Genomic DNA, 25,265 nt, shown 5'->3' on the forward strand with positions numbered 1-25,265 from the left:
TCTCTCTCTCTCTCTCTCTCTCTCTCTCTCTCTCTCTCTCTCTCTCTTTCTCTCTCTCTCTCACATCTTCCTGATCTTCCTGACTCTAGACCCTGAACTCTCTCCACTGCATCACCTAGATGCCTCTATCTGGACCACTTCTCTGTCTCAAAACATCCTGAGACCTCTTCCTGCTCCACATGTAATTGCTGAATTCTCTAATTTGTGAAAGAAACTCCAGCACCACTGTTTACCTTGACCTGCTTCCACCACATTAGCAGTCCACCTTCCCAGAAAGAATCTCAGCAAAGAACTGTGTGTTGTTAATCAATACCTCTAATCAGTCATCAAGAATTGACAGGCACTGTAACAAAGGAGAAAGCTACTAGGCAAGTATTGATCTAGACAGTACCTACTCACTGGAAAGACTGTTCTCCTTTTTAATGGAAAGGCTAGATAATTGGTAACTGGTGGATAATGGTAGCATTCAGGAAGGTCAAAGGAAGAATGATCTGACCTCATCATTTTAGAATTAGTTCTGATCTCACCAAAGACAACATGTAAATACATTTATTCTTCCTCTTTCCCTTCTCCTTCCCACATCCACATGCATTCTCATCCTTTTCTTTTTCTCCACACCTCTAGCCCTTTGTTGCATTGGCGCAACCCAGAAAAGAAGGTTTGGCTAATCTATAATAGCCTGAGAGAAATTAGTCAGTTATTGCTAACATATATGCATAATAAAAGCAGGAATGCAAAACAGAAGGCTGATTCTTTTTTTTTTTATCCTTTTGTTCCTGTCACTAATTTCATGTACTTGCTAATTAGTCACATGAGAGAGTAGGGGTATCATAGACCTAGCTCCTCTAGAACTTGTTTTTGCTGGGAGAGTCCCCAAAATGGGTTTTAGGGATACATTGACAATCAAGGATTCAATGAGGTGTAAGAGAATTTTCCAACCCCAAGTTAAATAGTTGTCTGGAGCCAGAGACTATAAATCTATGCTAGAAAAAAAATGGTCAGTCTCTGATTCTTATAATCTACCACTGCTCAGATTTTCACAATCTAGCCAATAGCTCACAGATTCTCAGATTCCTTAAGAATCTAGCTAATATGGCCAATCTTCAATAAACCTTGTTTTTGGTTGAAAAAAGGCTTGGGTCGAATTCTTTCGGGCTCACCCGCATGTCATGATTTTGGGATTCCAGGACCCCTAACCTCTAGACCTCATCATATGGTTCCCTGCACCAGGAAAAACTGCCTATACCAACCTCTTCACCAGTCGGGACTGGAAGATTTGTGTCTTCCAGACTACAGGCCATTCACCTACAGCTGGTAGCAAACAGCGAGTACCAGCCAACGTCCCCCACATCGTTCCCTGGATGCAGCCTGTGCTGGGTTCCAGTCAACCTCCTCTTTAAGACCTCCTCGAGGCAGGGACAGCTCTACATTCCTTGCCAACAGGCCCCTTTACCCCAAAGTAATTTGGGTCCCATTTGTTTGAGGTGGGAATGATGAGGATGGGAGCTAGACCCCAAAAAGGAAAAACCCTGGACTTTCCCACATGGCCTAATCTCTGGAGTTCCCCTGAGGCTATAATCCCATCAACTGGCCTTTCTTTGTGGCTACATCCAATCTCCCAATTCTCTGTACCCTTAACCTAGCCTAGAAGTCCTTATGTCCCGTCCCCCCCCCCCACTTCCCAACTTTAATCCTACCTAGGCTCCATTGTCCCTTGGCCACCCCTATAGTTCTATTATTTCATAGACTACTTGGCCACTCCTAGATCCCTCCCATAGTCTTTCTGTATATAAGGTCCATCTTGTCTGCATTAAGATGCTCTGATTCTTATAATCTAGGCACTGCTCAGATTTTCACAATCTAGCCAATAGCCCACAGACACTCAGATTCCTTAAGAGTCTAGTTAATATGGCCAATCTTCAATAAACCTTATCTTTGGCTGAAAAAAATGGTCAAAAAATTCTAAAGTATCAGCTCAATCTTACCCTGGGATCTTCAACTATACCACATGTTTAAGATCATCTATTGGGGTGCAATGCTAGGAAGTTTCCTCCTGACAAGTACAGACCAAGAACTTTAAAGCTCTTTTATCTTAGTAGCATCATGAAGTATAACAGTATTGGAATCCCTAGTTCACAGATAGGAAAACTGAAGTATGGAGTCATAAAAATAATAACATATTTAATAATATTTATGTTTAGATTACTAAATATGCACATATAAATTTCTATATCTACAGATAAATAAATTTTGTTTGATCCACTCAGCACTGTGAGGCTATAATTCTGACTATAATTCTCATTCTAAGTCAAGCATCCTTTCTACTATTCCATGATTGCTTTTCTACAGATTAGAAATACTTTAAGAAAAGGAATTCTATCTTATTCCTCTGTGTATGTCTTTTCTTTCCCTCCAGCCACCAGATCCTACCCCCCACCTCAACGACAAACACAGTGCCTTATGGGAGCAAGGCACTGAATATGTATTTATGAGCTTAATCATTTAATTATGAGTGAGAGTCTGATGATAACACAATTTTCAAAGGGGTAGGTAGTGGAAAAAGGAGTGGATTGGAAGTCAAAAAACCTGGATTTGAATTCTGCCTGTTTCTTATTACCGCTGTAACTGTGGACAAATCACTTCACCTGTCTAGGTTTCAAATTTCTTCTCTGGAAAAAGAAGCCATTGACCCAGATCAGTAGTTCTCAGTCTTCTTGGTCTTAGAACTTATTCACACTCTTCAAAATTAGAGAACCACCTCTGCATCCCACCAAGAATCTTTTGTTTAAGTGGGCTGTATCTCTCAGTATTTACCATATTAGAAATTAAAATATCTTCATATTACTATGAAAATAGTTTTGACCTTGCAGACCCCCTGAAAGGGTGTCAAGGATGCCACACTTTGAGAACTACTAAAGTATAGTTATCTCTTCCACATCACAGGGTTAGGGGGCACCCCTAAGATCTGGAAAATCCCTATAAAATCCTACAATCTGGAAAATCCCCGAAGGCCCTCCCTTCATACCAGAGAAGAAGTCTGAATTTTTTTTTTCTTTTTCTTTTATGGAGTGCTTACAGTATCTTATTACAAAACTTTGGTATTTTGTCATAGTGTCATCTGCTGGCCTTTGTATGTCATCTGTGGCTTCTGCAAAATTCCCCCAAAATTCTCATTTAATTTCTTATGCCAACCATCAATGTTTTGAAACCTCGATAGGTAAAGTTGTAATGTGGAAGGGATAACCATGGATGGTCTCTAAGGTCCTTTACATCTCTAAATTCTATAGGCCCATGCACTATACTTTATAGGTGAATGAACTTAAAAGGGTTAAGGGATTAGCCTCAGATCACTCAGCTAATAAGTAATCTAACCAGAATTGAAATCCAGTTCTTGTGAATCCAAGTGCATGTCCTTTTCACCAAACTGATGCATATGCAGATAGTACATAAAACAAGTGACGGGAACAATCTGGTATTTTAATCTGTATTTTATTTAACAGTCATTCATTCACTGTGAACAAACATGTAATGAGTGCCTGCTACATGCAAAGATTTACACTAAGTGTTGTATAGAAGACAGAAATGAAACTAGGATCTGAGGCTTAGCGCAGCCAGCCACCACCAAAACAAACAGGGAGAACAACATCTAGGTTTTTTCTTCGCCCATAATTTCTCAGGGGGGTGGGGAGGGGTGGCATAGGTCATCCCAGCATTCAGCGGCACTCACAGGTAAACCTCCAAAAAGATCTCACTTGTGATTCTCTCCTTGTTGACGCAATAAAAAACTGTACATTTCTGACAGATACAGGCCCCTGCTCCCCCACCAAGCCAGAGACACGGCAAGTAAAAAATTAATGAGCTTCCAAATCAACTTCCCTCACGCTGATCGTCTGTGTTGAAGTAAGGTCAGGGGCAGACAAGCTTAGGAGGAGGCAAAGCGGCGGATGAGACTGATAAAGCCACCACCACCAACTGATAGATAAACCTTCTGTGAGTTGTTCAAACTTGTCAGTGCCTGCAGCAGGCTTTCTGGAGCCGACTGGAGAGATGAAATTAATTTTTAATACCCATGGCTCCCCCGGTCCTGGTCCCAAAACAAAGAGACACACTGTGTTTTATTTAGCTTAGAATGCCTCTCATTAACTGCATCCCCTGGTGATTTTTCATCAACTTGCTAAGCTAGTTGAACCACTGCAAGACTTGTTTACTTTAATGTGCAGTTTTAGGAGGTTTGGGCTCGCTGTCTCCTATTCAATCATTGTATAAGCTGGTAAGAGCCTGACTGGAGGAATCCAGGAGGATTCCTGGAGGAATCCAAAGATAAAGCTATTTAAGCCAAGGACCATCTTCTGGCATCTCCAGAACTGCATGTCCGATAGACAAGAAAATAGTGATAGCGTGCCCATAAAGTGTGGCCGTGACAAGCATTGTCATCCTTCTACTGTGTATAGGTTGGGGCAAGAATGGAGAGAAAGAAGCCAGAAAGGCAAAGCTGTCAGGCCAAAGAATTGGCTAGGCCCCAACAAACCATATATATATATACACACATACATACATATACACACATATATGTATGTATGTGTATGTGTATATGTGTGTATGTATGTGTATGTATATGTATATATATGGTTTGTTATGGTTTCTGATATGTATATATCTATAGATCTATAGATATATACATATCAGAAGAAAAAAAATCAGGAAGAAGTGAAGACTGCCAACAACTTTGAAAAAGTATGGTAGGGATGAAGTTATAGAGCTGAAGCCTTTATTAAGGCAGATAGATGATCTAGTAGAGTGCTAGACTAGAAGTCAATAAGATCTGAGTTCAAATTCAACTTCATACACTTACTAACTGTGAGACCCTGGGAAGGTCACTAAAATTCTCAGTTCTCCATTTCAATGGGGCAGTTGGTTTCAAGTCACTTAACCCTGTTTGCTTCAGTTTACTCATTTGTAAAATGAGCTGGAGAAGAAAATGGCAAACCACTCCAGTATCTTTGCCAAGAAAACCCCAAAAGGGTCACAAAGAGTTGGATGCTACTGAAATGAGTGAACAGCAGCAAAGGTCCCTAGCAATCATCCTGTGAACCACAAATTGTCAGTGCTTTGTATACAGCATATACCTAATGAATGCTTATTGACTGATATTGTCAATTCTATCTCCGCAACATCTCTCATATCAGTTCCCTTCTCTCCACTTATATAGGGTGGTGACTACCACCTTAGTTCAGGACCTCATCTCTTGAACCATTGCAAGATACTCTAGATATTCTCTTTTCCAATCCATTCTCCATACAGCTGCCCAATTAGTTTTCCTAAAGCATCTTGTCACTCCTCTGCTCAAGACCCTTCAGCAGTTCTCCATCGCCTCTAGGATAAAACATAAACCCTTTTGTTTGGTATTCAGAGCGTTTCAGTTTATGACTGTAGTTTATTTTTCCAAATTTATTTCACACCACACACACACACACACACACACACATTTTCTCTACATTTCAGTTAAATTGGTCTACTTGTTATCACACACTAAAACATCTCCTGTCTCTGCACTTTGCATAGGCTATCCCCTATGTTTGCAGTGATTGCTCTCCTCATTTCCAAATCTTGGATTGTGTAACTTCTTTCAAGGTTTACTTCAAGTGCTCTCTCTTACATGTCTTCCTTGAGCCTTCCAGTTATTATTGCTTCCTCTTATCCATCACTGAAATTACTTTATACTCATATACTTGACACATATATAATGCATATATAATGTATATAATATAAATGTATATAAGCTTTATATAATATAAATTTATATAATATACTTTATATAATATAAATTTATATAATATACTTATATATAACATATATGTATGTGTGCTTTTTATTCAGAGAGAGATGGAGGGGGAGGGAGAGGGAGAGAGAGACAGAGAAGATGGAGACAGAGACAAAGACAAAGAGAGAGAAAGAAGAGAGAGATGGAGGCAGGGAGAGAGGCAGAAAGATGGAGCTGGAGGAAACAGAGAGTTGGTGGGAGAAAGAGATAGAGGAGACAGAGAGAGGAGAGAGACAGAAAGAAAAAGAGAGAAAGAGGATAGAGAGGGACAGATACAGAAAATGATGGAGAGAAGGAAGAGAGAGATAAAGGGAGAGAGGGAGAAGAGAAACAGAGAGGAGATAGAGACAGAAAGAAAAGAAAGAGATGGAGGGAAATAGAAGAGAAGAGAAATGATAGAGAGAGGGAAAGCCATGGGCATATAATATGTAATACCACTGCAGCATCATTTAAGCTATTTGATTCTGGAAACTCATTTTTGTCACTGTGATATTGCCCCCACCCTATCTTTGGAGAGCTGCCCAGAACAGCTAGAGACTAAGTAATTTGCCCAGGATCACACAGCTAGGATGTGTCAGACATAGGATTTGAAATCAGATTCTCACCCTGGTGCATGCCCTCTATGCACTATACCATGCCGTTTCATGTGTAAGGCTATATAAAATAAGTACAAGGTAATTGGATGGGGAGAATGGAAGGCAGTGGCATCTAGGTGGAGTCAAGAAAAGCCTATTGTAAAAGGTAGCACTGGCACCATAGCTTTTGTAGGAAATGAGATTCTAAGAGGGAAAGGTGAGGAAGGAATAGATTTTCAAACACTGAACAAAGGCACTGGCCACGTTTGGTCTGAGGGACCTGACTTTCTGACAACCCCTTTATTTACAAAATGTTAGAGTGAATCAGGAAATCAAGGAGAGAGCCTTGTTGTTGACAAGATAACTACAAAAAAAAATTTATATAACAAGAACAGCATCACAGAGACAAATAACTTGGAAAAACTTAAGACTAAGGATGAAGCATACTACCCACCTCCTGACAGAGAACTGATGGTCTCAAGATAGAGAACGAAACATTTTTATGGTCAATGATGGAATTTGTTTTGCTTGGCTATGGATATTTGTTATATGAGTTTTGCTTTTTTTTCTTTTTTTTTTTTGTTCTCTAATAGGCAGGGGAAAGGTGGAGAGATGATAGACTTTTGTCAATTGAAAAAAAATTAAATTAATTTAAAATAATGAAAAAATATTATATTCTCTTGACAATAACGTGAGGCCTGGGCCTCTCCTAAAGCAGATGTTGTTTACCCTATCCTGTGGTATAAGGTACTATGGACAGCACCCATGAACCAATCCTTCCATCCAAGAATTTACCTTGAAAGTACAGTTATCCCAGGAACCTTCGCTCAGACTGTTCAACACCTGCCCACCAGAACGAACTTCCAGACAGTACAGGCCTTCCTGTGTCTCCCCCTGCAGAGACCTGAAGGTATAAAGACAGCAATGGCTTGCAAGTGAGTTACAAGGCAGGATCTTCTCCAACTCCACTTTAAATGCCCTCATCCATTCATAAATCTGTATTTTATCTTTTATTTTTCAACTCATCTAATTATTTTAGTGATTTTAATTAATGGAATTTTAAAAGGTTGTTTTGAATTTTGTTTATTTTTGCCAGCAAGAAGATGATTAGAAATGAAAATAGGTGGCTATAAAACAAAATCACCTTAAAAATCAAATAAAACTGTCCTCCGTTAGACACAGTGCTCAGTGTTTTCCCCTTCATCATCTGTAAACTCCAGAGGTAGATGAAAGCATGTTTCAGAATCATAAACCTTCAGTAGAGCAGAGGAGTTTGTTGCTATGGTGATCCTGCCCCAGTACTTTTTGGCTCTCTCACTGCACTGAACTCCAGAGCTGACCTCTATTTACATGATGATTTTCCAAAGGCAGGAAGACCCCAGCTGGGAATTCAGCTGTAGGAATAGCTGGTTGATTGACCAGAGTTAGCTAGGTGAGAAGCAATAAGGAAGCAGAATGAGATTCTTCTCCTCTCTTGACCTGGTAGGGTGATGGATCTGCCCTCTCAAGACAGGAGGACAGCATCGTTGCCTTATCCAGAGAAAGAACTGAAATCTGATTGTAGCTAAGGAAAAACTATGTTCCCAAACATAGCCCATATTCTCTGATAAAACACAATAGACTTGCCAGGGCTTTATCTGGTTTTCTTTGTTTTAACCATTACCTAAAATAAGCAAAATATTTCTTTCTATTCGCTATTAGAGAATAGCAAAAATATGAAAAAAATAATAAAAATTCAATAGTAGGCTGTCATGCTCCAACAGATACTAACACATTATTGTTGGCACCACAGACAGGTGAAAATATTTTGGAAAGCAGTGTGACAGTATGTAATAAGTCATTAGTTTTTTTTATTTAATTTTTTTGTTACATTTGAAGTTCTGAACTGTCTTCCTCTCTCCCTCCTCACCCCACACTAGAAAAGGGTACCATTTCACACAAATATATATATATATATATATATAATATGTATATATATAATATGTATATATAATACATATGTGTGTGTCTATATGTCTGTCTGTATGTATGTATGTATATATATGTATATATATATATATGAAAAACCATACTATGCATACTTCTATTTATCAGTTCTTTCTCTTCATATGGATAGCATCTTCCTTCATAGGTCTTTTATAGTTGATTTGAGTATTTATTATACTCAGACTAACTTAATCATTCAGTTACTCAATGAACAATATTGCTGTTACTATATGCAACGTTCTCTTGAATCTGCTCATTTCGATCTTCAATATTTCATTAGATTGATCTTACCTTTGACCCAGTCAAAATTTCATTACTAGGACTCTACTCCAAAGAAAAAATTAAAATTAAAATAAAATTAAAAATGAAATGAAAATAAGAATAAAATAATTTAAATTAATAACTAATTAAAAGTAAAAATCAATAACTAGTGATAATGAAAATTAAAATAAATAAATAATGAAAATAAAGATAATTAAAAATAAAAATAATTAAAAGAGAAAAAAAGACCCATCTATACAAAATATTCAAAGATGTTCTGTTTGTCAATAACAACAAAATAGAAACAACCTGAGTCCAAGAACTGCAAAAGGGCTGAGTTAATTGAATAGTAAGATAACAGCATATCATATGATCATAAAAATATGAAGCATACAAGGAAATACAGAAAGATCTAGATAAGGTGATACAAAACAAATGCAGAATTGTACATAGCCTGACTATAATTAAGAAGAAAAGAAAGAGGGGATACACTAGGCGGGTCTAGAAGGTGACACAGAACAGAAACATTTTATTTGCTGGGTTTGTTGTTTGTTAATGTACTTGCTTCTCTTTTATTAAAACAAATGGGTATGGGATAAGATTTTCTCATTTGCTTTGTGTGATTAATTGATAACTTTTTATTGATAATTCTTCAGTTGATAATAAAAATTAATTTTAATGGACTATGAAAGAGCTGTTACTCAAAAATCTCTAATAGATTGAAGCTTTTATATAATATAGTATTTTTTCAAAATACCAATTAAACACATCATCAGTGACTAAATTTATTCTAAAAATTAAATATTTGTTAAATATTAGGTCTTCACTTCACTAACAACAAAATTCTTCACTACAGTTTTATGTGTCTTATCTCCCTTTCTAAACTCTGTCTCATATTTTACTTCTATTTTATCCAGCTGCAACATTCTTGGTAGGCTGGTAACAGGCATTCAGTTAATACCTGTTAATTGATTAATCAGCAATCTTTCTTGCTGTGCAGAAGCTGAGAATGGCTATAAAAATTGGACTCCTGGGAAGTGATACCCCAGATTAGCATTACTGAACTCTGCTTTTTTCTCACCATGCCTATGCACTTTTTCATCTGTATCCTTGCCCAAAAACAGATTCTATGAGCCACAGAAGACAACAAGCTCCTCTAATATGTAAAGCCCTTCCCATCCTCGCTGCAAATTTTTCACACATCATTTCATTTTCATGTGTGCTGTGTTCTAGTCAAACTGGACCACTTACAGCTCCTCAAAATTCTAACTCCATCTCCTACTCCTTTGGATAGACTGTCTGTCCCTGATGCCCAGAATGCACTTCTATTCTCCTCTGCCTCAGAATCCCTAGATCCCTTCAAGGTTCAACTCATGTACGAGGAAGCATTTCCTTGTCTTGACCTGTTGCTAGTGCTCTCTCCCTCCTTAAATCATATATGTATGAGTGTGTATGTATGTGTCCATGTGTGAGTGTGTTCTAACTATTCACATATTGTATCCTATGCTACAGAATGTAAGCTCCTTGAGGGCAGGGACTATTTCCCATTTTTGTCTTTGTATGCGCAATGCCAGGGGACAGCTACATGGCATAGTGGAGAGAGTGCTAGGTTTGGAGTCAGGAAGACCCATCTTCCTGAATACAAATTTGGTTTCAGACAGTTAAATAACTATGTGACCCTTGTCAAGTCACTTAACCCTATTTGCCTCAGTTGCCTCATCTGTAAAATAAGCTGGTGAAGGAAATATCAAACCACTCCAGTATCTCTGCCAAGAAAACCCCAAATGGGGTCAGAAAGTATCAGACATGACTGAAAAACGACTGAACAACAATGCGCAGTGCCTACTGTGCCTAGCACATAGTAAAGCCTGCTTCTTGGATTAGATTGGATTGCATCAGGATATAATAAATATAAAATGTCTAACAGATAGTAAGCATTTAATATATTTTTGATGAATTGCATTTTACTGAATCTTGCATAGAAAACCTATAGCCAAAGAACTATTTTCCAACTTAGTACCTTAAGGAAGCTCAATTTTTGATTTTGTTTCATTTTGGGGGTTTCTTGCTTAGTAAACAGGTGCTGGGAATGGTTTCTTTGAACTACTAATTATCATTTTCATATTCCGTGCCTTGGGCCATAATACGTAAATCAAGAACCAATGAAAACTTTCGATAGAAATTTTACCAAGCCTGCTAAATCATATGAAACTGCTTTGCAAATCCATTCTACACTAAAGTGATCAAAACTCAGAAAACTGAAAAATAAAGCATTTTCCTTTCCTAGCAATCAGTTTCTCAGCTTTGAAACTAGATACAGTCATAACATATAGTCAGAACAGTTATCGCTTCCCAATGAGTGAGAAATCAAGGTCACAAACAGTCACGGAGGGTACTGTTTGTGAAAATATTACCAACCACACATTTCAAAGTGTGACATACCACAGTACAGCTTCTCCTCTAACCTCCACAGCCTGGTCAAACACTTAGAACACTTTAAAGAATGTATAGGTTGTCATGGTCTCACTTGTATTATTGATTCATTCAACAAGCATTTATCAAGCACATACTGTGTATAAGACATAGTGAGAGATCAGATACAAAAATAAATAAGCCATAAATCCTACCCTTGTTGAAGATACAATCTAGAAGGGGAGCTAAAACAGGTATACAGACAAACCATAACACAAATTAAAATGCTACAGAAACATTAGAAAAGTATATCATTCCATGAGTTTAAATGAGATCATTTCAGACTGAAAGGATTAGAGGACTCTTTATGAAGATGGCATTTGAGCTCAGACATAAAGGATAAATAAGATTTCAATAAAAGGAGATGGGGTTGAGTGGGGTAGTGAGAATGGTATTGATGTCAAGGTATTGAGAGAAATTATTATTTTACTAGTATATTAATAATTAATTATTAAATTGGGATTCATGGTTTTCTCCTCAGTTTCCTCATTAAGGCCAAGCTCTTGTTAAAATCAATCTCTAAAGGACATGACTGACTGAGGATATTACCCTTAGCCTTCAAGGAACATGCTCTTCAATCTTGGGTGGGATCCCACCCAACTAGGAGACCTAACTTCTGCTTAAAGTATAAACAGAATTCAGCCTGGGTGCATTCTTACCCTAGAGAAATGAACCCCTGTCCTTGTACCCCCCCATTAGAGTCTAACATGCCCCAGCTCAAAAAAGAGAAAACCAACCGGAGTGGTCTAAATGGAGATAGATGCCCTGTCCAGATTGCTGGATGTAGCTGAGTCTCAAGATCAAGCCACATTCTCAGCTGGAGGAGCTGAAGACTTTTAGCCCACCTCCTCGTTGAACATCCACCAATCAGGGTTGATTTTCAGTTGCCAAGAGAATTCCCATTCAAGGGTTATTTAAAGCTCTCAGGATTTCCACGGGGTACAGAGAGAAACCACTGACCATCAATTTATCGATTGCCAGCTAGCCTAATTAATAAATTTATTATTAATTATCTAGAAACTGTATCTCTCAGGGTTTTTCATTCGTTTCAGTAGAAAAGTGCAAAATCTGTTCAGCAGTAGCAAGTGGCTTAGTCTGACAGAACATAAAGGCCATGATGAAAGACAAGGCTGAAAAAGTAGATGGGAGCCAGACTGTAGAGAGCCTTCGAGTGCCAATCTTGGAAATTTGGACTATGTTCAGTAGGTGATTGGGAATCATTGAAGGCTTTTGAACAGTGGAATGATAAGAGTAATATTCATTAGGAAGCTTAATCTGATAGTCATGTGTAGAAGGACTTGGAAGGGTGAAAAACTGGAATAGGAGTTGGGGTTAATGGTGAGGGATAGACAGGAAGGAGAAAGACTGTTGGCTCTTTGGGGTAGTAGGGTTTACTGGTATTAAACTTTAAATAAAAAAGTGACCAAAGACACTTTAAGAAGCCATAAATTGTATTTCCAATGTTACTAATAGCGACATGCTCAAAGAAACCACTACAATCTCCTCCTCAGTTTGTGATATGGGACCATACCTGGTTTGGCATCTTACAACAGAAAAATCTTCATAGACCGGAGAGATGTCACATGGGACGTGTGGCAGCCATGGAATTTCCACATTCACCAGACTTATCTCCAACTGAGAGCCATTGGTGGGATAGAGTAGACTCCATTCCAAACCTAAACATCCCATCCGTCAAATAAAAATCTCATTAGGCTATTCAGTATTAACAGCAGTCAGGTAAGACAATTATGACAATCTGTAAATGAGATTTCAGCAGCACAGATGACTGTGATCTCAGGAGGAGGTTCTCATGTATTAAATTATAACTTTCTCAATCTAGGTATATAGGAGAAAAAAATTACCTGTTTTGGTGAAGTGGAGGGCAGGGAGAGAGACTGATGTTGGGAACTCTCTGAAGAAATTCCCTCTACCAAGTCAGATCCAGAGCTACTCTGTTGGACAGTTAAAGCTCTTCATAACCTGCCCCTCTAACTTTCCAGTCTTCTAACACCTTACACCCCACACTGCCCCACATACTCTGGGATGCATTGACCCTTGACTCCTCAACGTTCCTCAGACAAGACTCTCCATCACCAGGCTCTGGTCATGTTCACAGGCTGTTCCCTATGCCTGGAATGCTCTCCCTCCTCTTCCTGACTTCCTTCAAGTCCTAGCTAAAATCCCACATTCTACAGAAGTCTTTCCTCATTCCCTTTAATGCTAGGGTCTTTCCTATGTTGAAAATCTCCAATTTTATCCAGCATGTCTCTTATTTGTACATAATTGTTTGCATCTTGTCTCCCCTGTAGACTGTGAGCTCCTTGAGAGCAGGGACTATCTTTCACTTTTTTGGATCCCTCAGTACTTAGCACAGTGCCTAACACATTTGTTCAGTCATTTCAGTTGTGTCTGACTCTTCGTGACCCCATTTGGGATTTTCTTGGCAAAGATACTGGTGGTGGTTTGCCATTTCCTTCTCCAGTTCATTTTACATATGAGGAAACTGAGGCAAACAGGGTGAAATGACATGCCCAGGGTCACACAGTCAAATTTGAGGCTGAATTTGAACTCAGGTCTGGCACTCTATCAACTGTGCCACCTAGCTGCCCAACTAACACACAGTAGGAACTTAATAACTGTTTATTAACTGTGCAATTTATACTCTTAGTTGCCTAGACACACTAAGATGTTAAATGACTAGTCCAAAGTCACACAGTCAAATCCTTTCAGAGGCAGAACTTGAACCCAGGTCTTCTTGACTCCAAGACAAGCCCTCTATTCACTATACCCCTCTGCCTCTCAATAAATCACTTCTAATAAGATTATTTTTCATTTAGTATCAGCTCTGTATCTATATCACTAAATGCTGTTCCAAAAAAAATCCTGTGTGGTAAATAGTGCCATTAGTATTATCACCTTTTTTTTTCTTTTCAATACAGAAACTGAAGCTTAGAAAATTGACTGATTTGCCCAGCTGGGGTTATCAGAGGTAGTAAGCATCAGAGATGGGTTTCAAACCTTCAAGAATGTCTTAATTCTAAGCATTCTATCTATACTGCCTTTCATATGAGGACCAAATGGGATGACATATATATAAAGCATTCCGCAAACTTTAAAGGACTGTGTAAATGCTGGTTATTATTATTATTAAATATTGCTCTATGGAAAGCACTTTGCAAACCTGAAAGTGCCATATGCATATGAGGTACTATTAATATCATAATTACAGAACACTTTATTATATTTCCTCCTTTGGTCCTCAAAAGAACCCTGTAAGGGAAGAAGTCTAGGCATTATCAAGAGGAAAGAAAAGTTGGAAAAAAGTCAAATAACTTCGCTAGGATCATACAACTAGTAAGCAGAGGAATCAGGGTTCAGACTCAGATCTTAGAGCCTCAGATCCAGTAACCTTTTTACTACATAGACCCTAAGTTACTTATTAACTACAACAGACAATGGCTATTATTCTAAATTATGTTTTTAGGACTAAAATTTTACACTTGGGACAAGAATATTCTTGTCTTACCAAAAGACTTATTACGTGATCTTGGTCCGTATGGAATGTGTATCAGGCCTGTATTAAATACTAGGGTCAAAATGTAGACATACTTATGGTCTGGTTGAGTCATTTCGGTCGTGTCTGACTCTTTGTGACTCCATTTGGGGTTTTCTTGGCAGATACTGGAGTGGTTTGCCGTTTCCTTCTCCAGCTCATTTTACAGATGAGGAAACTAAAGCAAACAGGGTTAAGTGACTTGCTCAGGGTCACACAGCTAGTAAGATTCTGAGGCTGGATTTGAACAAAGTTCTTCCTGATTCCAGGCCTAGCTAGCTGCCTAAAATATATGCACATCTTGTTATAAATATGCTTCTCCCCACCTTTCTCAGTTCTGGCAAATCCATAGGTAAGGGGGAAAATAGTCTACCCATTAGCCTTCCTTCCTTCCTCTGCTCATGTATTTGGTTAGGTATTTTTTCTATGTTATTAGTACTTAAATATGCTAACCTCAAATAGGAAAAGAATCAAAGTCCTATTTCCTCTATGACTCCAAGGCTCTAAGATCCACTTACCATCAAAAACAATGGTGATCCATGTTCCTCCAGCAATGCTGCCCTCTTCAGGTACGATATGCCAATTCCTACAAGATGCTGAAAATAAGTAAGAGACAAAGGCCAGTTCAGCCCATAATTTATCTTCTCTCTCTCTGCCAAAATCTATCATTCTTAAATGATTAGACAGATTGCATTAGGCAGGAGAAGAGAGAGTTTTTCCTCTTTGTCTCCTTAGCACACACTCAAATCCCTCTGCCATTCATAGGATCATAGAGCTAGAGTTAGAAGTAACCTTTAAAATGTGGTTCTCAGAATTGAATATATTACTCTAAAAGTGGTCTGCTTATGATGGCGTACAGTGGAACTATCACATTTTTTTAAAATTCTGGAGCCTACATTTACATGAATGCCTTTCTTCAATTTAATTAATTTTTTTGGCAGTCAGGCTGCAAAAGGTGAAAACTTGAGAGGAAGTATTTAATCTTATCCAAAATGGAAACCAAAAGTAATTGTTCAGGTTAAATCATAGGCTCCTAGGCTCCTGGATTTAGAGCTAGAAAGGAACTTAGATGCTAGTAAATCCAATACCTCTGCCCCCATTTTGTAGATGAAAAAACTGAAGCAAAGAGTAGTTAAATGATTTTCCCAACATAACACAATTAGTAAGCGTCTGAAGTTAAATGATTTTCCCAACATAACACAATTAGTAAGCATCTGAAAACCTAGGTCTTCCTGAATCCAAGTCCAGTGCCCTCTCCACCATGACATTCTGCCCCACTTTTGACCATAAGTCATTCTATCATGTGTTTTAACTTTTGAGTTTGACAACCAATAGCTTTGTGCAAATGAAAGACAAATTATGATGGTGCCCATGTATAATCACCACAACCACTGGCAGTTCTGTGGAGTAAAAGAATGAATTATGGCCACATTCTCTGGCCATGATATACTTTAAACCTAGAACCAGGTAGGAGGGAAAATTGGACCATAAAGTAAGAGAGATAACCATGTAGTTCCCTTCATGTATGAGTTTATTCTGCCCCTGGCCACAGATGCCCAAATATATGATGATACTCAGAAAGTCACACAGAATCTCACAAATAGAAGTTCCATATAGATTTCAACAATGAATTAAGTGCCCAAGTCATCTATTGAGATTTCCCAGCTGGCTATCTCCAGATATCAGAAAGAACCGCACAGCGCCTTACTCACCTGCCAAGAGGAACATCTCAATACTCATCAGTGAGAATAGCCAGGTAATCATCTTGTACACATAGATGAGACGTCCTAAAATCACTCAGTAATTATAAGCATCATCCATTTTGATTGAAGTAGCACAGTTTCTCTATTCTAAAAAGTGAAGTGAGAAGTTAGTATCATAATTTTTCATCACAGTGCTCTAAGCTAGTGCCAAGTTTAAAGAAAAAAAATTCAAATAGGAACATCACCAAAGAGACTAAGATTTTTCAAGAAGTCCCTACACTATGGGAAAAGAGAATATCTAAATATGTTGTAATTCTATTTGGGCTTTAATTTCCATATTTGTGAATTAAGTAGCAATAATAACCTCTGTCAGGTCACGTTCATTGTGGAAAAAGAATTTCCAAAAGAAATTTACTATATGTAAAAAAAGAAAAGGGGAGAGGAGAGATAAAAAGAGACAAAGGAAGAGAAAGAGAGAAAGAAAGGGAGAAATAGGAAGAGAGGGAGAGAGAGATGAGTATGATACATGGTAAAATAGGAGAAACTCCCAAAGGGCTGTCAGAAGATATAAAGCAGGAAGGATCATTTTCAACTGGGGGAAGGAATTGACAGGAGGATTGGACTGGCCATTAAGGATAATGAAGGGAATAATCATCTCATGGTCTTGACATTCTTTTTGATGAAGTCATTGAAGTCCTCAGATGAAATAAAAAGTCTGTTTTGATAGGACTAAGAATTTATGAGAATTGGACAATCCTTACCCCTCCTTTCCTGGCCATACAAGTTTTTATGAAAATAACTTGTACATGACAGATATAAGATTTACATAACTTATATAGGACTTATACATGATACAGTAGACTGAGAGTTGGCCTTGGTGCCAGGAAGTATTGACTTCAAGTCCTGCTTCTGATACATAATAGCTGTATGACCTTGGACAAGTCACACATCTTCTCAGTGACCCAAGCCACTCTGTAAGACCATAAGTTGCAGAGCAAATGCTGATCTGCCTTTGTAGGAGAAGTTCCTCACTGGGAGCTCCCAACAATGATGAAATCATAGGTATCAGCAAAAAAAAAAAAAAAAAGTGTGTGTGTGTGTATGTGAGTGTATGTATCAAGGGCATCCCATATGAGTGTATTAGTAGGGAACAGGTAGGCTCTCGGAAGAAATATTCCACAATGGACCACATTCTTACTTTCAAACAATTCTCTACCTTACAGCCTTTCATCCTAGTATCTACCTCACAGGGTTGTTATGAGGATCAAATGAGATAATATTTGTAAAGTCTTTAACACAATGCCTGAAACATAGTAGGTACTTAATAAACGCTTATTTCCTTCTTCCCCCTTCCCCCATGCCCTGTATTCCCCAATAGCTACTGTCTGGTGTAGACAGTCTGGTTTCCTAAATATCCATAATCATTCTTAAACCTGGCATATTCAGGCAGTCAATCAATAAACATTTATTAAGTGCCTACTATGTGCTAGCACTACGCTAATCACTGGGGGTATAAAAAAGAGGCAAAGACCATCCCTGCCCTCAAGGAACTCACTATTCTTGACATATGAAAATTCTAAAGATCCTTTTAGACCCAGTTCATGTTCTTTCTTCTCCACCCTAATTACTGTAAGCCTTATTGATCTTTCTTCCTTGAACCCTGGGATGCTTGCAATTAAACATAGAACCTAACACTCAAATACTTTGTATTGTCATCTTTGTCCAAGACAATACATAACAGTATTGGCTGTTTGATTTTTTCAACCTCAGTACCTCTTAAACACCATCTGTGCTGTTCAATCATTGTTCAGGCCTGTCTGACTCTTCATGACCCCATCTGGGGTTTTCTTGGCAAAAATGTTGAAGGGTTTTACCATTTCCTTCTCCAGTTCATTTTACAGAGGAGGAAACTGAGGCAAATAGGGTTAAGTGACTTGCCCAGGGTCATACAGCTAGTAAGTATGTGAGGCCAGATTTGCACTTAGGAAGATGATTCTTCCTGATTCCAGGCCCAGCACTCTATCCACTGTGCCATCTACCTGCCTCAGACACCATCTACTAAGTAATAAATATGATTGTGATCTGTATCTATGGAAGGAGCTTCCACTTTGACAAAATCCTGGATCTTTGAAGTATTGAAATGATAGTTTGAGCCAGATTGTAAGCTCCATAAGAGCAAAGACCACATCTTTACTTCTTCCATACCCTCTCCAGGGTATGGAAACACAGTGGTGAAGACATGGCAGATGCTTAACAAATGGGACAAATTCAATTCATTTAACATATATTAAGCACACAGTGTGTGGTAGGGATACAAAAAGAAGCCAAAGATAGTCCCTGTCCTCAAGGAGCTTACAATCTAGAGGAAGACACAACATGCAAAAAATATATAAAGCAAGCTTTATCTTTCTATTTATATTTATACAGGATAAATAGGAAATAATTAACAAAGGGAAAACACTGGAATTAAGAGGGGTTGGGGAAGGCTTCCTATAGAAGGTGGGATTTAAGTTGGAACTTAAAGGAAGCCAGGGAGGTCAGTAGTCAGAGAAGAGGAGGGAGAGTGTTCCAGACGTGAGAGACAGACAGAGAAGATGCCCAGAGACAAAAGATGGAGGGTTTTGTCTGTGAAAAGTCAGAAAGCCAGCGTCACTAGCTCAAAGAGAACACAGCAGGCAATAAGGTATACGAATGGAAAAGTAGAAAGGGGCTAGGTTAGATTAAGAAGGTCTTTGAATGCCAAGGGCTTATTCAAAATACATCACAAAGGTGAAATTGAAAGGCATTGGTAGTATATTGAATGTGAATGTGAGAGGTAGTGAAGAATCCAGAATGACTCTCAGGAGGTGAGTCTGAGGGAAGATGGTATTGCCCTTAGATAGAGATCAATTAGTCCAAATATCCTCACTTTACAGAGAAGAAAACTGAAACTCACAGAAGAGAAGTGATTCACCCAAGTCCAAACAGGTCCTAAACGGCCACTGGGATTCAAACTCAGGTCTTACGGTTCCAGGTTCAGTTCTTTTTCCTCCATACCTCATTGTTTCCCATTTACTTGTTGATTTGAATTTTAAGGTTTTATAAATGACTTTATAGAGAGGTAGCATGGCACAGTGTCTAGAGATCTGGCCTTACTGCCAGAAAAGATTCAAGTACTGCCTCTGACAAACACTGGCTGTGTGACCCTAAGGCAAGCCACTCAGTCCTCAGTGTTCCAAAGAGCTTTCTGACTATAATTTGTAGAGATGATGCCCACCTGCCTTGGTAGAGGAGATTCCTCAGTAGGAGCTGCCTATACTCCTAAAATCACAGGTTCAGTCCCCACCTCTATAAACTACTTAAATGAGTAGGGGTCTCCACCCATAGCTATATCTAGAAGGTATATAGAGACCTTGCTGAGGGTGGAGCTGGACTGGACCCAGAAATGGAAATGCATCCTGTGATTTCTTAAGCCAAAAATATTCCTGAGAGTCTTTTTTCTTAAGTTTTATCTTTTTTAATTTTATTTATTTCATTCTGAATTTAAAAAATTTAAAAATAAAACTAGCATTTTCATAACACTTTCATAACATTTTCATAAGTAGAATAGAATAGAATAGAATAGAAAAAAGTTGATTGTACATGAAACTCCAAATCTATTACATACAACTTGCTATTCCTTTTAAATATACAATAAAGTTATCATATAAGTTTCTTTTTTGCTTGATGTCTTTCTTTTTTTAATTTGTCATTATCTATCATTTTATGTCATTTTTTTATGCTTATCACCTGCTACCACCTACCTCCACCACTGAACCCTTTCGTATAACAAAGAAAAACAGTTAAGCAAAGATTACCAACATACTGTACACACTGAGGATTATATCCAAGGGGCAGCTAGTTGGCACAGTGGATAGAGCACTGGACCTGGAGTCAGGAAGAATTATTTTCATGAGCTCAAATCTGAGCTCAGACACTAGCTGTATGACCCTAGGCAAGTCACTTCACCTTGTTAGCCTCAGTTTCCTCATCTGTAAAATGAGCTGGAGAAGAAAATGGCAAACCATTCCAAGAAAACCTTAAATGAGGTCACAAAGAGTCTGACGTGACTGAAGCAACTGAACAGCAACAACAACAAAAGATTATATCCACCATTCCAATGAGAGGCCAAAGCTGATTTCATTAGCTCTAATTCAGGGTCAATATTTGACTGAATCACTTTCAAGACTATGTCAGTCAAGGGCCATGGAGGCTTTTGGTTACGTCTTCAAAAGATCAATAAGCCACGTATCCAATTTGAGCAGAAAATCTGGGCAAAGACAGGGTTTCCTCCCCATATGTACCTAGACATGGTATTGGTCTCTTTAGAGCCAACTAGAGATAAAGGAATCAAATTAATAGCATATTTAACAACTGAGCCCTTCAAAAATGGTGGCATCTTATTCATGCTGCTTTAGAGACCTATGTCACAAAAACAAGTCCCCCAAAAAGCAGAGCAAACTTAGAAAGAAACAATCATCACACATGTCCTGTTTTAAGAAAGCCTGATAAAAAAAGAAAATAATTTGCCAGACAAATGACTCGGGGGTGATTATTTGCATCACAAAAGGAGTTATATGAAGCCTTTATAAAAAAAAAATCAGCACAAGGATACCTTTCTCTATCTAATACATGTGTTTCTGAAATCAAATACTCCTTAACTTGAATCATGCCTTTCCAGGTACTGATGCCCTGAATGTGCTACCCTCTGTTTTTCTTTGAAATTAATCATGCCTCACATCTGAGAGAGTGCCACTGGCCCAGGATAATCTTTCCCCAAACTGCCTTGGCTAGATCATCATTTGATTTGGGGACCTACTCCCTAAAGCTTCAAACAATGGAAACAATCATTTCCTACTCCAGGACTTTCTCTTTTTTAAAACCTGAGTCTAGGTCTTCCTCTCTGTCTCTAGCCCAGAGCAATTAAATCAATACATAAATGCAATGTTTTTTGTTCTGTTTTGTTTTTTACTGGTGGTTAATCCACAGATTTATCCCCACAGGGATAAACTCAGCTTTCAATGTTTTTGTTTTTGTTTTTTCCTACCCCTTCCCCCAACCTGAGATTTTCAGTTTTTGAAAAGAAAGACTTTGACTCAGCTCTCATCTCCTCTCATCTCCCTACCCACCCTCCACTTTCCCTCTGAAACCTTTGTGTCAGTGAGATAATTATCGTTTTCCTTTATTTGACCCATGTTAATGTCAAGGCTTCACTCCAAGTTTGGAATCTTGACCTTGAAAATAGACAGTGAAGCAATTGCTATATGGGACAGTTCCCCCTTTTCCCTTACCCTGTTCCTTCCTCGACGAGGAGTCAATGGAGAAACTGTCTTTCCTTTCCAAGTGATTTTCCTTCTCACAAGGGTAAACTCTTCAGCAAGAGGCAATGGCCTTATTATCTGGTTAAAGCCCAGCCTGCAGCTGCCTTGCAGGTAACTCATTCATGTCAGATTGTAACTCACATAACTCGTTTGTGCCCTGGCCAAATGAGTTCTGAAGTAAAAGTCCATAGTTGTCCATGGGGCAGGCTTAATGATTAACACAAGCTACTTACCTTTTCTTTTTTTTTCCCCTTGGGGTCTCTTATTAATGACCAATGGAAAAGTGACCTGAAATTTTTATCTACTTACAGCATGTGCCCCTGCAAAGAATTTCAAATATATTCACACAAACGGACCCACAAGCATTCAGACAAACATTGCAACAATTGCTCACTAGCATAGCAGGCATAGAATGGCAGGCCCAGGACCAGGTAGACTGTTGCTAGTCCTATAAAGCTCTCTGTTCATGGGCATGAGAAGAGAATTGTTTTAAGATTGGGCCTGGTGGTCTTGAGACCACCATGCCAGCTTCTCCTTAAATGAGGCTGTAGCTTATAGATTCTGCATAGAAACCATTGCTATAAGACATGGCTTGATGGCTTTTGACAGTTTCCCCTTAAGGGAGACTGAAAGCTTATAGAAAATACTCATGGAAAAATACTGACAATAACATTTTTCAAAGGTTAGTATAGCGATGCCCTCCAAACAATGTTTTATCTACCTTCTAGCTTGTTTGTTTTTCTCCCTGAAATCAAACCCCTCAAAATAATTTTGTTGTTGTTGTTGTTGTTTTGTAGGCAATTGGGGTTAAGTGACTTGCCCAGGGTCACACAGCTAGTAAGTGCCAAGTGTTTGGTCTGAGGCTGGATTTGAACTCAGGTCCTCCTGACTTCAGGGCCGGTGCTATATCCACTGTGCCACCTAGCTGCCCCCCAAAATAATGTTTTGCCCTGACCTTTGATGCCCAATTTGACCAGCTCCAGGGAGGCCATCCAAAATCATAGTATAAGAACTTCACTCTCAGAAAATCACTTTGGAATGCTATCTCCCCTACAGCAGGAGCACATCTTCCTGCCGGAATATCCCCTTTCTGCTGAATGGACTCATGTGTCTGTGCTCTCCACTGTAGCACTGCCCTTCCATGAGCTACCTTCCCTGTTAGTGTGTATAGCTGAGTTGTATGTTGGGTCCCCTTTTCTTCTCTCCTTTTCTCCCTCTTCCCCATTGCTTGCAATAAAGCTTTGCATTGAACTGACTTCTATTGTTTTACATGTCATTCTCAACACCACCCCAACATCTCTGGTTGGCCCAAGGGCTTTTCCTTAGACATAAATGGATGCCTGGAAAAGGACTTAATCTACTGACTGCTGTACCTACACTGGGGGAGTATGACACTGTGAACCTAGTCGTAGAAAGCAAGGGTCAATAGAAGAACCCCTACAGCCTCCCAGAAGGGACTCCCTTATGCCAGAGGACTGTCTTAAAACAACAACCTTCTTAAACTTTTCATCAGGGGGAATCATTTCTTTTTTGCCACACCATAACCACTCTAATCAATGAGCCGGTATTTTTATCCCCACTTTACAGATGAGAATTTAAGAGGCTGAGGCAAGAGAGACTGGTCCACAGTCAGAGCACATGACTTCCTGACCAATCTCATAGCCTTTGTCTCCTATCCGTGGTTTCCTCAATCAGGTAAGTGCCTTTGGATCGCCTGCATTTACCTTCCAATCTGAAGATGGGAGATTTCCAGTGCCAAGATGGCGGAATGAGGAAGAAATTCCCCTGGAGCCCTCACAAATTCCACTCCAAACAACTTGAAACAGTCTGAAGATGTATAATTGCTTTTGTTCTCCATTGATAAGAAGCTGGAGAACCCAGTGGACCTAATCAATCAATTAACAAGCATTTATTAAGTAGCTGCTATGCAGTGGGAACTATACCAAGCACTTCAGATGTAAAGACAAAAATGAAATAGATCCTGCTTTCATTTGAGCTTATGTTTGACCTGGAAAGATAATATGTACTTGGAGAAGCTAGGTGGCACAATAGGTAAGAGTTCCAGGCCTGGAGTCAGGAAGACTTGAGTTCAAATCTGGCCTCAAACACTTACTAGCTGTGTCACCCTGAGCAAGGTACTTAACACTATTTGCCTTAGTTTCCTCATCTGTAAAATGAGCTAGAAAAGGAAATGGCAAATCATTCCAGTATCTTTGCCAAGAAAACACCAAAGGGGTCATAAAGAATCAGACATGACTGAAAACAACTAAACAAACAAAAAGTACTTACATAAAATAAATACAAGCTAGTTTACAGAGGGAGCAGAATGACATTTGGAGAGGTTTCACATAAAAAGTGGTATTTGGGTTGAGTCTTGAAGGAAGTTTAGAGATTTGAAAGGTAGAAAGAAGAATGGAGTAAGTGCATTCCAGACTTGGGACAACTGAGCTCAATACTACCAGCCTTCTTGTCTGGTCCTGTCCCATTTTTCCTGTTTTATATCTTTCAAGTTAATAAACATTTATTAACACATCTATTCACACCTATTATGTGAAAGATACTGTGCTAGGTATTAAGATGCAAAACCAAAATAAGATAACAATTTGATCAAAATGTCTAAAAAATGTCTAAGGATGAATTATTTAATGGCAGTAGGAATGACTTTTTTTATGCTATTCATGCCTCTAATTTCATTTTCAGATAAAATTGTCTATAAGGAAACTTCCTACCAATGAAGATTTACAATTGTTCTCCAATTTCTAGTCTTAGAGAGTTTGCAAAGGCTTTGAGGGGTTAAGAAATTTGCCCAGGGTCACTGAGAGAAATGATTATTAATAACCAGTGATGTGGGGAGATCCAGAGTTCCTCCTTTTTTCTAAAGTCTTCATTTTCTTGTGAAAAGCCCAGCCTTTGAAGAATATTATTAACTTCTGCCAAAAATTTACCCCAACTAGACCATCTTATCTTGGTGAATTCCTGCCAATTGTGTTTCACTCAGGCACATTTGGGTGGAAGTAGATCCTTTGTCTAGAATGCCCAAAGCTGGGGGTGGTCTAAGTGTAGAGATAGTCTCTTTGTCCAAGAGTGACATGATGTCACTCTTTCATCCCCTCATTGGAGTGAGCCCTCTTCTCATTGTAATATTTATTATCTCATTAATTGTTAATCAGTCAGAGCTGATTGCCACCCTCTGGAACACCCACTTTTCCAAGTGTATGTATAAGTCATTAGCCCACCACCATGATTGTCTTTGTCATTCAAGAGTGCCACTGACCTCTTTTATTAATAAAATGCTAGCATTACTAATAAAACAACCAATTACTTAGAAACTGTGTCTCTCAAACTTTTTAAACATTACATTGTACAGTCAATATGTATTCAAGGTGGGATTTGATTCTAGGTCCTAACTGGACTCTCAGGCCACCTTTCCATACATTGCAGTATACCACTGTCATGCTGTTTCTCCACTGCAATACAAGGCACAATAATAAAGGAGAGGTCTAGATAAAAATGCTCTGAAAAATTTTTCAGCTGGGGACTTCAGGAAAGGCTTCA

General features: G+C 38.7%; 1 protein-coding gene across 1 annotated transcript in view; it reads right to left on the bottom strand.

Moving 5' to 3' along the window:
- The window catches only part of PKHD1 (PKHD1, fibrocystin/polyductin), a 492,125-nt gene extending 470,292 nt beyond the window's left edge, over positions 1–21,833 (bottom strand). Inside the window, exons 1-5 of the mRNA XM_027840287.1 lie at positions 21,681–21,833; positions 16,381–16,518; positions 15,187–15,264; positions 12,647–12,791; positions 7,192–7,300 (exon numbers count right to left, since the gene is read on the bottom strand). Coding sequence (XP_027696088.1) covers positions 7,192–7,300; positions 12,647–12,791; positions 15,187–15,264; positions 16,381–16,432 — 384 coding nt within the window. The 5' untranslated portion in view covers positions 16,433–16,518; positions 21,681–21,833. The remainder of the gene's footprint in view (positions 1–7,191; positions 7,301–12,646; positions 12,792–15,186; positions 15,265–16,380; positions 16,519–21,680) is intronic.
- Between the last annotated feature and the right edge of the window lie 3,432 nt (positions 21,834–25,265).

Source organism: Vombatus ursinus, unplaced genomic scaffold, assembly GCF_900497805.2.
Source record: "Vombatus ursinus unplaced genomic scaffold, bare-nosed wombat genome assembly UNPS02004698.1, whole genome shotgun sequence".
Taxonomy (NCBI): Eukaryota; Metazoa; Chordata; class Mammalia; order Diprotodontia; family Vombatidae; genus Vombatus; species Vombatus ursinus.